General features: G+C 43.5%; 1 protein-coding gene and 1 pseudogene across 2 annotated transcripts in view; both read right to left on the bottom strand.

Annotated features, from left to right (window-relative positions):
• Positions 1–56: 56 nt before the first annotated feature.
• On the bottom strand, positions 57–3,136 carry LOC144003164 (intraflagellar transport protein 57 homolog pseudogene; annotated as a pseudogene).
• A 531-nt stretch (positions 3,137–3,667) lies between these two features.
• Positions 3,668–14,641, bottom strand: part of sorcs2 (sortilin-related VPS10 domain containing receptor 2) — a 75,916-nt gene continuing 64,942 nt past the window's right edge. Inside the window, exons 13-27 of one of the 2 annotated variants that reach the window (XM_077499084.1) lie at positions 14,459–14,550; positions 13,926–14,033; positions 11,700–11,820; positions 11,494–11,627; positions 11,302–11,421; positions 10,508–10,679; positions 10,243–10,429; positions 9,982–10,115; positions 9,789–9,912; positions 9,597–9,709; positions 9,192–9,314; positions 9,010–9,109; positions 8,131–8,230; positions 6,185–6,333; positions 3,668–5,252 (exon numbers count right to left, since the gene is read on the bottom strand). In XM_077499084.1, the coding sequence (XP_077355210.1) occupies positions 5,188–5,252; positions 6,185–6,333; positions 8,131–8,230; positions 9,010–9,109; positions 9,192–9,314; positions 9,597–9,709; positions 9,789–9,912; positions 9,982–10,115; positions 10,243–10,429; positions 10,508–10,679; positions 11,302–11,421; positions 11,494–11,627; positions 11,700–11,820; positions 13,926–14,033; positions 14,459–14,550 (1,842 nt within the window). In that variant the 3' untranslated portion in view covers positions 3,668–5,187. The remainder of the gene's footprint in view (positions 5,253–6,184; positions 6,334–8,130; positions 8,231–9,009; positions 9,110–9,191; positions 9,315–9,596; positions 9,710–9,788; positions 9,913–9,981; positions 10,116–10,242; positions 10,430–10,507; positions 10,680–11,301; positions 11,422–11,493; positions 11,628–11,699; positions 11,821–13,925; positions 14,034–14,458; positions 14,551–14,641) is intronic. The other variant, XM_077499083.1, reaches the window with a different exon arrangement.

The following is a 14,641-nucleotide window of genomic DNA, read 5'->3' as shown; positions in this document are numbered from 1 at the left end:
TTTTTTTTTTTTTTTTTTTTTTTTTTATTGATACACTGGAATGAACATACATTTTATTCTATAATAAATAAAACTTGTAATGTTATCTTTACACCATTTGAAAGGTTTGTGCATATTTTCCCTACGCACTTATTTCCATAATCCCTCAACATTTTTGATGACACATGGCAAATTGAATTGTCTCAGACTCACTCCCACTGAACCTGTAAATTTTAATTAATACAAGGATAAATGTGTAGTATTTTAAATTGAAGGTCTCTTATTTTATTCGGCACGCAGAACTGAAAGGGGCATGATCCTAAATATATTCTGCGTTCCAGTGGAATTTCCCTCAAGATGAAATGTTTACAAAAGCGTATTCCCAATACAAACATGTTTATATAATTATTACTAAAAATATATATTTCTCTACTTGTGGGAGAGTCTTTATATTTTGACATGCCAGATGACATTTCATCAGCTAAAGAATACCTTGATGAAAAGCATTTACAACAGACTAATTTAGTCTTTAAATTTTGTTTAAAAAAAAAAACATAACTATAAATATTATCATTACCTTCAAAGAAATTCCAAACAGACCCCTTTCAATCCAACCTTTGTTTCATAAATGTGTATTTTTTTATGCATATTCCCATTGCTCCAAATGATGTCTTTTATTAGGAGAGAGGTTATGTACATGACATAGCATAACTTCCTGGCATAATTATTAACTGGATGGCCAATACAGCAGCCCATTAAATTGTATTCTTAAGAAATACTGCTAGATGTCTTGATGTACCAAAATGTGCTGAGACATCTTGATTTTGGTCAAGTGATTGACGGTGATTGATGGCTGAGTATGTACCCAAACATGTCAGGGCTGTTTATAGCTTCTCGCAGCTCTAGTTATTATTATATTTGAGGGCCTAACACACACAAAAACTAGCAAAACCTTCCCGCTGTCATGCAGAATTACAAAAAATGGCTCTGTAATGCCCCCATAACTCTATTAAGGTTTGTCAAACCTAGACCTCTGTCTATGGGGATTCACATTCTAAGTTAGCATTTAGCTGGCAAACTTTTGTTGACTCAACTTTTAAACGTTTAAAGTGTTTATTTTCATATGGTCTTTCTATTTCGTGGATTTTCACCATTTGCCGGTGGGGCAGGAATGTTTTCCTTGTGATAAACGGTGTCATTGTAGTTTTGTGTTTGTTTTCACAAAACAAGCCAAATTTCAGATAAGGAGAATTTTTCCCGCCAAAGCTGTCTACTTTTTCTGATTTGTTTGGTGTGTCATGAGAATCTGCTCATGTAAAATATGTGCCGTGGCTCAATAAAAGTTGGGAAGCAATGGTTTATATACATTAATGTAATGTAGAGGATCTAGGTTTAAAAAAATAAAATAAACCAGTTTGTATAAACCGATTAAATAACCAAGTTCATTGTTGTTCGCCTCCTTGTCAAAATGAAACAATTCTCAAGGGTTTGGATAAGTCTCAAGAGTCCCAAGTCCACAGCTCTGAGGTGTTTGAAAAGTATGTTTGCTCCGGAAAGACGGCGGCGTTCGTGTTCCGTAAGCTGTTGGATTTCTTCATCTGAAAACGTTGGCTGGCAATCATTTTGTCCAGCAGGACCATCTCCTGCTTCTGGTTGGCTATGCAGCGCTTGATGTTGACCAGCGGCGCATCGTCCGACATGCTTCTGTTCCTCTCCTCCATCTCCTGCTTCACCCTCTTTAGCTGGTCGTCCATCTCGGCCAGGACGCGCGCTTTCTCCGTCAGGTCCTCACTGGCCTGCCGGTACTGTTCCTTGACTTGGCTCAGTTGAGCCTTAGCGTTGCGGTACTCCTGGATCAAGTGCTCCAGCTGGTTGTTGATGTACTTCTCCCGGCTGCGGACCTTCGCCAAGGTCTTCCCGATGTCCTCCTGTAGCTTCTCCAGGTAGCCTTTGGCTTCTTTGAACGAAGATGAGATGCTGTCCCGGTGCCGGTGCATCTGCTCCACGTGGATCCTCCAGTCTTCGTTGTCGTTCTTGACTGTGACTTTGAGCTGTGGGAGGACACGCTCCACTTCCAGGTACCATTCTTCCGCACCGACCATGGATTGCAAGATCTCCGTGTTGACACAGGACATCTTGGCGCTGGGGTGAGCGCTTCGTAATTTCAAGGCCTCCAGGTCCAGAGCATGCTCCTCATCGTCGTCCGGCTCCTCCATCACCTCGTCCATGAAATTCAGTTCCATGTCTTCCTCCACCACAAACGGTTCTTGCGAGTCTTCCAACGGGTAATTCGGGCTCCTGAAGGAGAAGGCCCTCTTCTTCAGGGCCTCCTCGGCCAGCCTGTCCAACACGAAGCACACATGCTCGCCCGAACCTGACAGAAGTTTGGAGGGCGGGAAGTCCACCCGGACGCCAAACGCTCGCAGTTCGGCGAGAATGTCTGACATCATGGCACTGGGATCACCGTACTCTACGCGTTCAAAGGTCCTCCCTGCTATGTTGATAAGCCATGCCGCGATGATGGTGAACATATAGAACTGCTCTCCCGGGTTGGACTCCAGATATGGACTGGACACAAAATAATGCCTGGTCAAGTTCCTCATGTTGTGTTTTGCCAGGACTTCATCTTGGTAATTTAAAATGTGCAACTTGTCCAGCAAACACTCCATGGCCACAAAACCCTGGTAGGCTGCTCCGGGCCCGCGGTCGTCCTCGTCACCGCGGCGGTGGTGAGCCATGTGCGCACCCGGCGCACAATGGATACGCTTGGCTGCTGTTGATCGAAGAGAAGAGATAAGGCCTGTCATCTCTGTTGAGAAGCGGCAAGCCGGCGCCTTGTTGCGATGTTTACAGAGCAGTTGTCATCTCTGTGGAGAGGTGCGCTGCCGCACCGCGGTGATGTCATCAAAGTGCTTGTCGTCTCTGTTGAGAAGTGTTGTTTGGGCTGCTGTTTATGATGTCATAGTATTTGCTAGTTGGTCTTGTAGCAGTGCAGCTCAGAACTGTGGTGGGAAGTCACCACAAGCACAGTGTTAGCTATGTTTTGTAGCTGATTTTTAAGTGGTTGTTTTAATGCATTTTACAGCGTGCAGTTCATTTCCGTTAGCCGTTACGCTAGCTGACTCGACTGGTGGTGATTGTTTTAATGTGTTTTTTTTTTCTTTTTTCTTTTCTTTTTTTTCTTTTTTTCAGAAAACAGTTTATTTCCATGACCCGTTACGCTAAGCTGACTCGACTGATTTTTTCTAAAATGCGTTTTTAGTAAATGCACAGATCATTTCTGTTAGCTGTTATGCTAGCTGATTCATTCTGCAAGTGATTTTTTAAAATACGTTCTTACAGTACACAGTTAATTTCTGTTTTCCTTTACGTAGTCTGACTCAACTGGTAAGTGACTTTTTTTTGTTTTGTTTTAACACATTTTTACAGTACACATGCAGTTAATTTTTGTTAGCTGTTACGCTAGTTAACTCGACTGGTAAGTAAATTTTTTTTTTTAACACAATTTTACAGTACACAGTTAATTTCTGTGAGCTGATTCGACTGACTGACCGATGCTTTGCATTACTAGTCCTCTGGATTGAAATTGTTTGCATTTTCAAGAAGTCACAGATGTTGAGAGCTTCCCCCAACGAAGTGCATTAGAGGCCCTTGAGCCACTCGAGAGGAGAAAGGCAGCAGACGTGCATGTTATTGGGAGTGATTTATTCCAGGAGGAGTGCTCTGTGCTTCCCGATGAGGACATTTGGATTGTTTAAATAGCAAAAAAAAAAAAGGAATCAAACCGTACAAATCATCAGAAAGAGGGAAAACAACAGTGGACTCTGTGCTTGCGGTGCCATCACAAGTGAACATCCTTCCTGGAAGTCTCTTGTTTCCCTTGTCACATGGGGCAATGACAAACCACTAAAAACAAAGGGCAAGCAGAAAAATATGTACAAAAACATGAAAACGAGTCATCTGCTCTGCTTTCAAATGTATTGGGACACACATTCCTCAACTCATCAATAACGAATTAGAATTTCTTGCAGAAGAGTGGAAGTGATCAATTTCATTCCATTTTCATTTCCTAGAAGTGTCCCAATACATTTGACCAGTAAGTCTTAACACTGTTAGTGCAGCCACACACTGAGGATAATTTTTCAAAAAAAGTGTCTACAGAGATATATGTCGAGTGTATCAAAAATATCCATATTCATTGTTATTCACTGCAATTGTATCAAAACGGGATGACCTTATTCCCAGTCTGTCCCAGATAAAAACATTACTGAGTGGAAAATAAAATACTTGTGAAAAAAAGAAGTGCTTTGTCCAACTCATAAAGACAGTGGCAGTCCTTGTCTGCTGGTCTTAACGCGACCTACATTTAAAACCTAAATTATAATATGTGCTCCCAACAGTGCATTGTGGTCATTTCAAGGTTTTCTCTTGGTGGCACTGCTTCCAGTATATGTAAATGGATGTTTTAATCCAATCAGATTTCAGCTTCTATGTGTTCCTATGTCAATCAAATGTAATTTGTCCAGGGCCTTCAGAATCCGGAGTGCTGGCTCATGTAACGCCAGTTAATTATACTGACAATGAGACTGTTTGCTTAACCAATCACAATTCCTTCATTGTCTTATTAGATAAATATAGATTCTGAATTGCTCCTACCTGGCATATTTGCATGATTAGTTTTGATGGTTTTATAATCGCCAAGTCCCCACTGAAGGCCCAGCTACCATATGCACGTCCCGCCACTGCAAAAAGGTCACTTAAAACAAACAAACAAACATCACAACACAGATAGTTGCTGTGTAAATCACCCAAGTGAAACAAAGTGGACATTCAGATTTACACATTTACATCAATCGTTTCCCACGACGCGCTAGGCCTAATATAGGCTGATAGAGCAGAAAAAAATACTACACCTTCCCTCCGTGCCACCGACTTTCATCTGTTAATGATCAACGGGGATTGGGGGTGCTGGGGTGGTGGTTACCATAGTGAGAAGAGTGGTACTTATGGCTGCCACCCTTTGGAAGAGGGTCTCCGTCAACCCGGATTTCCGCCATCACATTGGGATGGAAGTGAGGAGCCCCTTCGGGGGTGGGGGAGCCCGCCGTTTGGGGGGATGGGATGGGTGCGGGTTTTGGCGGTAACAAGGAGGAGGAAGGTGGAGTGAAATCCCTGTGTTCGCGAGAGCCGTCGTCGCCATGGCAGCAATCAGCTGCTCCGGTAACGATGGAGTTCTCTGGAGTTGACACTCAGGACCACGCCTGAATGGTTGCCTAGCAACGAGAGGAAGGAGGAGTTGAGAGGAATGTCGAAAAGAAAACAAATGTATAATCCATATTGTATATATAGGGCTAGGCGATTACACAAGGTGTCATTGAAATAATCAAATTATTTAGTAATTAGTAGGGATGGGCGAGTACCGATACCAGGAAGCCCAAATCCACACCCTTATTTCACAGTACTCGGCACTCGCGGAATTAGAAATTAGAACAAGAGAACATTGCTACTAATTTCATGCATATTTAACTCATTCACTCCCAGCCATTTTCACTGAAGCAACTCCCTTTGCTCCCGGCTGTTTTACTGGATTTTGACTGATTTTGCAAGGCCTACAGAACATTAGAGTCTCTTCTCTCATCAGGGAAAAAAAACCAAAACAAAAAACAGTACATTTCTATCTGTTTCCGTTTTGCAGCAATTAGCAATAGAATGTAGCTAAGTTTCATCATTATTCACAAATCTGTTTAAAACAGTGGGGAAAACAGCTTTTTGCAACGTAGCCCTGGTTGATCTTTTATACTGTGCTGCCACCTGCTGGCCGTTTTAGTAACTACCATTGCTTCAAGCATTTGCTTCAATTCAGAGGCTGCATCAAAGCCTTCTGTGTGAGCTAGCATAAAAAACAACAACAAACAAACGTATAAATCCGTCTTTGGGAGCATGGTAATTTTTAAAATAGAACGTATTTATACGTTTTTGGGAGCAAATGAGTTAAGGAAAAATGCTACACCTGTACTTTACATTAAAATTATCTGTCATGTATGTCACAATGTATTCCAGCAAGATTTGTTTATCAACATTAAAATGAAAAAAAATAAAAAATAAAAAATACCTTGGCGTGTATTTTAGTGGCGCGGTGTTTAGTAGCAGTGGTTAGTGGTGGTCCGTATAAGGGAGCGGAAGGTGGGGCTCCCTCCCGCATTACCTAGCGTCTGCGAGTCCAGGTCGTCGTCGATGAACTCCTCGCCCTGGATGATGTGCTGCGTGTCCTCGCTGTGATTGACGGGACTGGTCATCTCCTGCTCCTTCTCGTTGTGCATCTGCGCGTAGACGCTGCGGCTGCCCGGCAGCTTCCTGAAAAACAGCGGGGGATACACCTCCTCAGTCCTGAGCCAAGGACTGCAGGATTTTTGGGGGGGATTTTGTAAGAGGGGGCTCCATGTTTTAGTTTTGGTTTCATTCAAGTGACTTTTTTGGTGTCAGGGCTGCGAGCAAGGAGGTGCTGCTGGTGGGTGAAAACAAGGCATGCACTCAAACATTGTACGGCGTTATTGCCATCAACGAGGCGCTCTAAAGCGACTACATGCTGGCTGTCAAGTTGGACTTTAAATATTGCACCCCTTCTCGCTCTTTGTCCTTTGTCTGGGTGACGTGCGTGCACTCAGTCTGCTTTCAAGTAAGTACTACATAGTTTTCTGTTTTTGCGCATTCTTATTTATGTGTATATATTTTTCTTGTTTTTATATTCATTTATATTATATTATATTTTTGTGTGCCATTTATATTTTTGTTTTTATTTAACTTATATTTTTTTTATTTTTGGCAGTTTTGTTCATATATTGTTACACTCCTAAAACGTAAATATGGAGGACCAAAAACTGCCAAAATAATAGCATAAATAAATAAAAGTGAAAATAACAGTACAGTAAATATAAAAGCAATTCATAAAAAAAAAAAAAAAAGCAATTAAATAATGGTCATAGTCTGACAGACTGACATGTCAGTCAACCAATGGGCAAATATTACAAGCCAAGACACACTTAGGACCTCCCCCTCACTTCAGTAACATTTCCTTGCGCATTATATGCCGACATTATCTGCAGCATGGAATAAATATGAGAGCAGTGTCCTTATTTAACTCCGGTCTCCTCCCACATTCCAAAGACATGCATGGCAGGTTAATTGGGCACTCCGAATTGTCCCTAGGTGTGCTTGTGAGTGTGGATGGCTTTTCGTCTCTGTGTGCCCTGCGATTGGCTGGCAACCAGTCCAGGGTGTCCCTCGCCTACTGCCCAGAGCCAGCTGAGATAGGCGCCAGCACCCACCGCGACCCTTGTGAGGAATAAGCGGTCAAGAAAATGGATGGATGGATGGATGTCCTTATTTATTGATTGATATTTAATTCTATTTATATATCTATTTTTGTATTTGCACATTTTTTTAATTTTTTTTAAATGTTGTATTTTTTTAAATTTTTATGTTAATTTTTAATTTTCCATTTATTTTTTTTATATATATTTTTGTTGTTTTATTTCCATTTATATTAATTTATTTGTATTTATTTTTTTGTGGTCCTGCATAAGTGTTCACTATAAGGGGGGAAAAAATTTACAACACTTTACCCCTTTAGTATTTGTTGAAGTTTACAACAGAGAGGAGAATTGTCAAAAATCAGTGATGATTGATGATTTTTTTGGGAGTGGGAATTTTTTAATCTTTCTCTTATGTTGTAATGTTTTAATGTGTCAAAAATAAACAATTGGCAAAAAAAAACAAAAAAACTAAACTAAACAGAAAATTTAAGGAGTCAGGCCTGAATCATCACAAATGATACACACAAGAGGAGTCGGCCCAAGCGTATCTGGGGATCCAAACAAAATTTTGCATTTTGGAGCCCTCTATTTCTGACAATCATATTGAATCATTTGATGCAACCGACAATAAACTTATTGTAGCGCTGACTGTGTTCTTACTTGTCAACCATGTGTGGAAAAATGTGCAAAAATATTTATCTAGACGTTAATTTAACTTTTTCATGTTGCTGCATTCTTGTATAATCCAGACTTGGGCTTGGGCCGGCTCCGCAGCTATAGAGTGCATACGGTCAACTATCCAAAGTGCATACGGTCAGCTCTCTGGCATGAAACCCACCTCTTGAATTTGTAGAGAATGAAGGAGGTCGTGGCGGCGATGCTGATGAGGAAAATGACGGCGACGGCCCAGACGCCAGGACCGCCGGCAGCTCCGTGACCTGCGGTGATGGCAAAATTGGACAATTAAGGCTTGAGAAAGACAAAAATTGGACCTTGAAACATCAACATGGACTCAACAAGAGAAGTTCTGGGAGATCTTAAGGAAAAATTCAGGGAAACAATCGAGAGAGTAGTGGTGCAGATTCTACAAATGCACGTGAATGCGTAGAGAAGCCGGAAACACACTAAGAAAAGACGCCCTCTGGTGGCCGTCCGCAAACCTGCCGATCAGTAAGCCGTAGTAACGTTCGTTGTTCTGAGTATTGTTATATGGTCTGTCTACGTGTTCTCCAACATTTGAAGGATAATAATACCACAACACTAATACTATTCTTTAGCCAGTCTATGGTGTTTTGCATGATTTGTTAGTATTCAGCTAAGTGGCCTTTCCTTAAGGCCAATCTATTTGATTTGGTTGTTTGAAATACAGAGTCTGCAATTCTCTTGACAAGCAATATGACTTGCAAACAACTAGTGGCGTCTCACAGCATTCACGCAATGAAGCCATGGGTGATCCGAGGGCTTGTTAGGAAACCAGGAGAGGGGAAAAAAAAGGTGAAATCGGAAGTTCTCCAAGAGGAAAAGCGGCAGGAGCAAGACTGACCAACGCACCAATTTCTGTTGCTGTGGCTGCGGAGTCAACAGCATTTAGACCGAGCCCTTTGGAGATAAACCAATAATAAACCAATAAACCAATAATTGAAGATAAACCAATAATTGGCCATTAAAACAACAGCCGCATAGTTTTCAAGCGAGATTAGCGGTGTAAACCCAGTACCTGCGTTGGGGTCCGCTGGCAGCACCAGAACCTGGAGACCTCCTCGCACCACAAAGCTGACGTTGTGGTCTTTCAAAGCTTGCATGATGGTTGGAATACGCTGCAGATCACAAAGATTGAAATACTAATGTCATGAGCGTAAAAGTGGAATACATCTGAACTGGTCATGTAAAGATGTTCACCTTATCCTGAAACACGCTTCTCTTTGCCAGCGTGCTCTCCATCGGGAGTACGTATAGGTCGGCGGCAGTGGGCAGGCCCGCCTTCACCACGGTAACCAGGGACTCTTGGGGAACACCTGTGACCTGACGTGACGAATAGACACCGAGAAAAATCAACCTGTTGTTCCGTTTTTTTTTTTTTTTTTCCTTGTTAAAAAAAAAAAATGACCTCCCCGGCACAAACCTCCCATAAACCCCCCTAATTCATATTTTCTTCATTGTAATTAAGGGACCAAAAAAATAATTCTATTCATTTTATATTTCTTAATTAATCGGCTATCAGAATTTTATTCTGCCAAGTATGCTAATCAGCATCCATCTCAAAAAGTCCATATCAGTCGATGCCTAATGTCAAATGTAACGTACCTTGGCCAGCATCTTGGTAACAACCTGACCCACGTCTTCTCGCCAGTCGGGAATGTTGGGATTGAAGCGGTCCAAGTGCCTGCTGAAGCTCAGAGGGATGATGTGGAAGGTTTCTGCCAGGGTAAGATGTGCGTTTGGACCAAATTCTCTGTTGGCTCAACACAGCGGCGGAAGACCAAGAAGCTCTTTTACCATAGACGCGAACCATCCTGGTGTCCTGCACCATGGATCTCCCGTTGGACGCTTGGACGCTCACTGAAATCTCGCCCGCCTCCGGGAAACTGGTCAGCATGCTGTTGCGCAGAGTCAACGTTGGCTGCGCAGAAATCACAGGTGACGTTAGTCAGCCCAAAATGTCGTAAATTATTTCAAATGGCGCATCTACCTGGAGGCTGTTTCCAATCCACCAGTAGAAGACGGTCAGGTTGGCCTCGGCGGGAAGGACGACGGCTGTCAGGTTGACCTGGTGGTTTCTCCCGGCGATGGGAATCACTTCCAGGTGCACTTCTTGCAGAGGTGCTGGTTACAAATTTCAAAATGGAGAGCAGAAGGACTCATAGATTATTATTTTTTTTGCCTGCAGATAACTGTAATGCCACTAGAGGCCGCCAGAGCCCATTGTTTAAAATAAAGTCCTTTTCCTGACCTGTGACCTGGATGTACATGCTGGCCTCGTCGTGACCCGCCGCGTTCTCTGCCTGCACGGAGACTCGGTAAATTCCTGGGTTCTCGTAGCGGTGCTGGATGGGTTCATCCGTCACCGTCAGGTTCCGGTAAATGGCCCGGAAGCCGTCACCCAGGTCCACCTGGTACTTGGTGCTGCTCGTGTCACCCTGGGGGAGGATCAGGGGGAATAAAAGTAGTAATATAGGGTCAAATGTATTTCTTAAATCGTGACAGGCTCACACTACCTCCTCCTGGTGGACTATGAATGTGATGTCATCACCCGGGGCCACAGCCAGCATCTGCCCTTTGATGCCCACTCGCAGTCCTCTAGGGGGCAGCAGAGGGCAATTACTTTGTTTGGCACTCTGCTCCCTGTTCAGGCCGCCCTCACAGACGTTTGAAACCACCTTGCGGTACCTGGGAAAAAAAAGGGAGGATGGGTAACAGTCCATCAGATTTCAACATCTATGTGTTGTTATGTATTCTGCCCAGGAACTTCAGAATGAGCAATGTGTGACCGTAGAGAGATAAACAATTCTCATCAAATCATTTTGACAGATGTGACGCCGCTTCCTTCCCGACCCTTCACTTCCGGTCTAAGTCCCGCCCCTTTACCTAAATATGGACTTCTTGTGATATCATACTTCCAGTGGCTGAGGACATGTCTGGAACTTGTCCAGTTTGACCCCGCCCCACCTCAGCCACCGGAAGCATGACATCATAGGAAGTCCAAATACGGGCATAGGGGGCGTGGTCGAAATGGACATGTCCTCCGGACATGTCCTCAGCTACTGGAAACATGATGTCATAGGAAGTCCATATTTGGGTAAAGGGGGCAGGCGTTAGGTCGGAAGTTAGGGGGCAGGGCAGGAAGTGACGTCACACCCATCAAAATGATATGATGAGAAGTGCATTGTTTATCTCTCTCTCTGACGGGATCTTTAACTAATCAGATTTCAAATTCATCCCCACAGAGCCAGCAAGTGTGACATGACGTGATAAATGTTTCAAAATATGTATTTGTATGTTTTGCACAGACCCCGTGCTGGACTCGAAGGTTCGCCCTGGGTGGCAGTCGTCCGGCGGCGAGTCCGGATGGTGCCAAAAGTCGGCAAAGCAACGCCCGCTTTCTGCGTGGGATCGCTCGAACCCGTAATCACTGTACAGAGAAAAAGTGAGCAAAATGAAGCCTTGTTTTGCTCAGCGTTTCTTGCGCTCTCTACGAGCTCACCAGTTGAAGTCCTGCTCCGTGCACTGGCACGCTTTCGTCCCAAGAGCCGACGTGTAGCTCTTGCCTTTGACGCAGAACGCGGTGTCTTTCCTCCTGCGGAACGTCTGCTCCTGGCCCATGATGCACTTTTCACCCTGAGAGGAAACCATGACTCGTAAAGCAGGTGCTGTGTTGACGTTTGATTTTGGGACATCTGTGTGCATTACCTGCAGGTTTGTGAGTTGCCACGACTCGTAGTCGGCCTCTGCACACTGGCGAGGGAACGACTGCCGGAAGTCCACTTTGACCAGTTCCCAGTCGGACCGGTAGCTGATGTGGCCGAACACGCTGTGTATAAACAAGCACAAAGACCAGCTGTGGTTCTTAACCTGGGTTCAATGGAACCCCAGGGGTTGGGTGAGTCAGTCTCAGGGGTTCGGTGGAGGGTCAAGACACACACTCGACTCAAATGATTCGTGATGAAACGCCTTGCTTGGCCATCATTGGCTGCAGGTGATCACACTACATTTCTTGGCCTATCTGTGCTGCAGGGAATTTGATGCGCTCAGGAGTCGACTTGTGACTCTTGTGATGGTACGTCGGGTGATTTCATTATTAATTGTAATCCATTCATACTAGCTAAGAAAGTAGTTGGACAAATATGTGCAACATGAATTCACATGTATAACGGAACATATGGTGTTCCACAGGGTTCAGTTCTGGGGCGTCTGCTGTTTTCGTTGCATCTCATTTTGTTCACCAGTAAACCTATAACTATGGCTTGAATCTGAAAAAAATCATTATATTTTTCCATAACTCATTCACTCGCCGCCATTTTCACTGAAGCAACCCACTTTGCTCCAGGCTGTTTTACTGGATTTTTACTGATTTTGCAAGGCTATTGTGTTCTATTGCTATAAAAACATGGAACCTACCAAAAGAAAGATTACAGTCTCTTCTTTCATTAGTATAAAAAGCAGTATCTGTTTCTGTTTTGCAGCAATTAGTAGTAGCATGTAGCTAAGTTTCATCATTATTTACAAATCTGCTTAGAATTGTGGTGAAATCAGCCCTGGTTGAAATCATCTTATACTCTGCTGCCACCTGCTGGCCGTTTTTGTAACAAATACCATTGCTTCAACTGTTCTCTGCAGTTCAGAGATTGCATCAAAGCCTTCTGTATGCTCTCTAGCATTAAAAAATAACAACAACAAAAACGTATAAATATGTCTTTGGGACAAATTAAAATAGATCATATTTATACGTTTTTGGGAGAAAGTGAGTTAAAGAAGGGTTCAGTGAATGCAAATAGGAATATGCTGGGGTTTCAGTTTCACCAACAAGGTTAAGAAACACTCTTCTAAAGATTAATATGCGTCTTGGCAACAGTGCTGTATCAATGTCAAGACAACCTGCACACCTTTCATCATAGTCAGGTATGTAACATACGTGTGTGTATGGAAAATCCCAGCGGCAAAAGTGAGTCTTTGTGAGTGTAACTGTGACCTCCCCGGCGCATTGGAGGCGAAGGGAGCCTAATCTGACCTTATCTGCAGTCAGAGCGAGAGGAGATGTGACAGGTCGCACTCCAGCTCACTTACTGATGGCGGAGATTGGGAAGAGCGAGCGAGCGAGTGTGAGGAATTTCTGCCCCGCTGGGCGCACATCAGCGGCATTTGTGGCAAAGAGACACGTTTCATAAAGAGCTCATCTCTTTCTGTTATATACAACACACAAGTGTTATTTTTAATAAAAACATCAGATGCATTTTGGATAGTTTTTTTGGGAGGACTGGAACAAATTAATGAAATTGCCATTTATTCAATGGGGAATATTGATTTCAGACACCGACTGCTATTTCAAACTATTCGTAATTCCTTCCACCTTAAAGCCCCATTTCCAGCTGTATTTGCTCCCTTAATGTGTTCTACTGATTGGTCGAAGGGAAGTTAAAGAGTCCACATGAAGTGTTCAAATGTGCCCTGGCTCCCAAATATAAAACAACCTCGGGAGGTTGGACGGGGAAAGAATGGCGAGAAATTGGATGCCACGCTTTCCGGCAGTTGGAGCTGGAATTGACGGGATGAGAGATTGCAGTGTGTGTGTGTGTGTGTGAGCCTCCACGGTCACTCGTAACAAGCAATCGGAGTGAGGAGGCAAGAGTGGAAAGCGATCGGCTGCAGGTTCAAGTGAAAGGAGTCAAACTTCATTTTCCGCTCCGGATGATAATTAGTCATCAGTCTGGAGCAGTTGATCCATTATGCATGGATTGAAGACCAGACCCATCAATCCGAGCCACCATTTTCTATAGGGCTCGTCCTTACTAGGTCACTTTCGGTGAGAGGGGGGGATACAACATCCACTCTTGGGCACATCCAATTACTCACGCTCACATTCACCCTTGTGGACAATTTCCAGCAGTGGAACGAATGTGAATGATGCGATCGACTCACGTCATCACCAAAGTCTCGTCTCCTGGCTCGCTCAGGAGTCCGTCGACGAAGACGGAGGTGCTGGTGAAGTTGTGGACCGTCCAAGTGCGTCCCTCATCGATGCTGAACCTGCGGCGACAGCAGCATATAGTAAAGTAAACAAGACACACAGTTTAATTCGTGTGGTGACCTCATCATGGGGGAGAGTGAAATATGTTTCTCACCCTAATAATAAACCTTTTTGTCCGAACGAGAAAGTTTCTCGTCCGAAAGAGTGTTTCAATATTCAATGTTCCTTGGCCACAAGAGGGCAGTATAATTGTGCTCCAGCCCCCTGCGGCTCACCACTCCCTCAGGGGATGGGTCAAATGCGGAGAACAAATTTCACCCCACTTCGGTGGATGTGACAATCAACGGTAGTTTAAATTTTAATCCTTAATACATAACAAAAACTTTTGCAATGAATTTTTTATTATCGAAAATAGTACTCTACATTTTTCTTTATATAAATATCAACTCTTCGTTCATTATTATTGTGAATCAAGAATACTTACTTGAGTATCTTGAGTGGAATCGAGGTGTCCTTGATGGCCACAATTACCCCGCCATGGTCTAGGTAAAGGATGTGATGCTCCTCCTCAAAAACCTTGAAAAGAGACACACAGTGCACTGAGTATTCTTGTTTGGGGGCGTCTTAATGAGTTGGGATCATGAATTAAATAGTTCCACCTCCAACA

The sequence above is a fragment of the Festucalex cinctus genome, chromosome 16 (genome assembly GCF_051991245.1).
Source record: "Festucalex cinctus isolate MCC-2025b chromosome 16, RoL_Fcin_1.0, whole genome shotgun sequence".
Lineage (NCBI taxonomy): Eukaryota > Metazoa > Chordata > Actinopteri > Syngnathiformes > Syngnathidae > Festucalex > Festucalex cinctus.
Note: the sequence above shows the minus strand (reverse complement) of the source record. Positions and strands in the feature narration are given on the sequence as shown.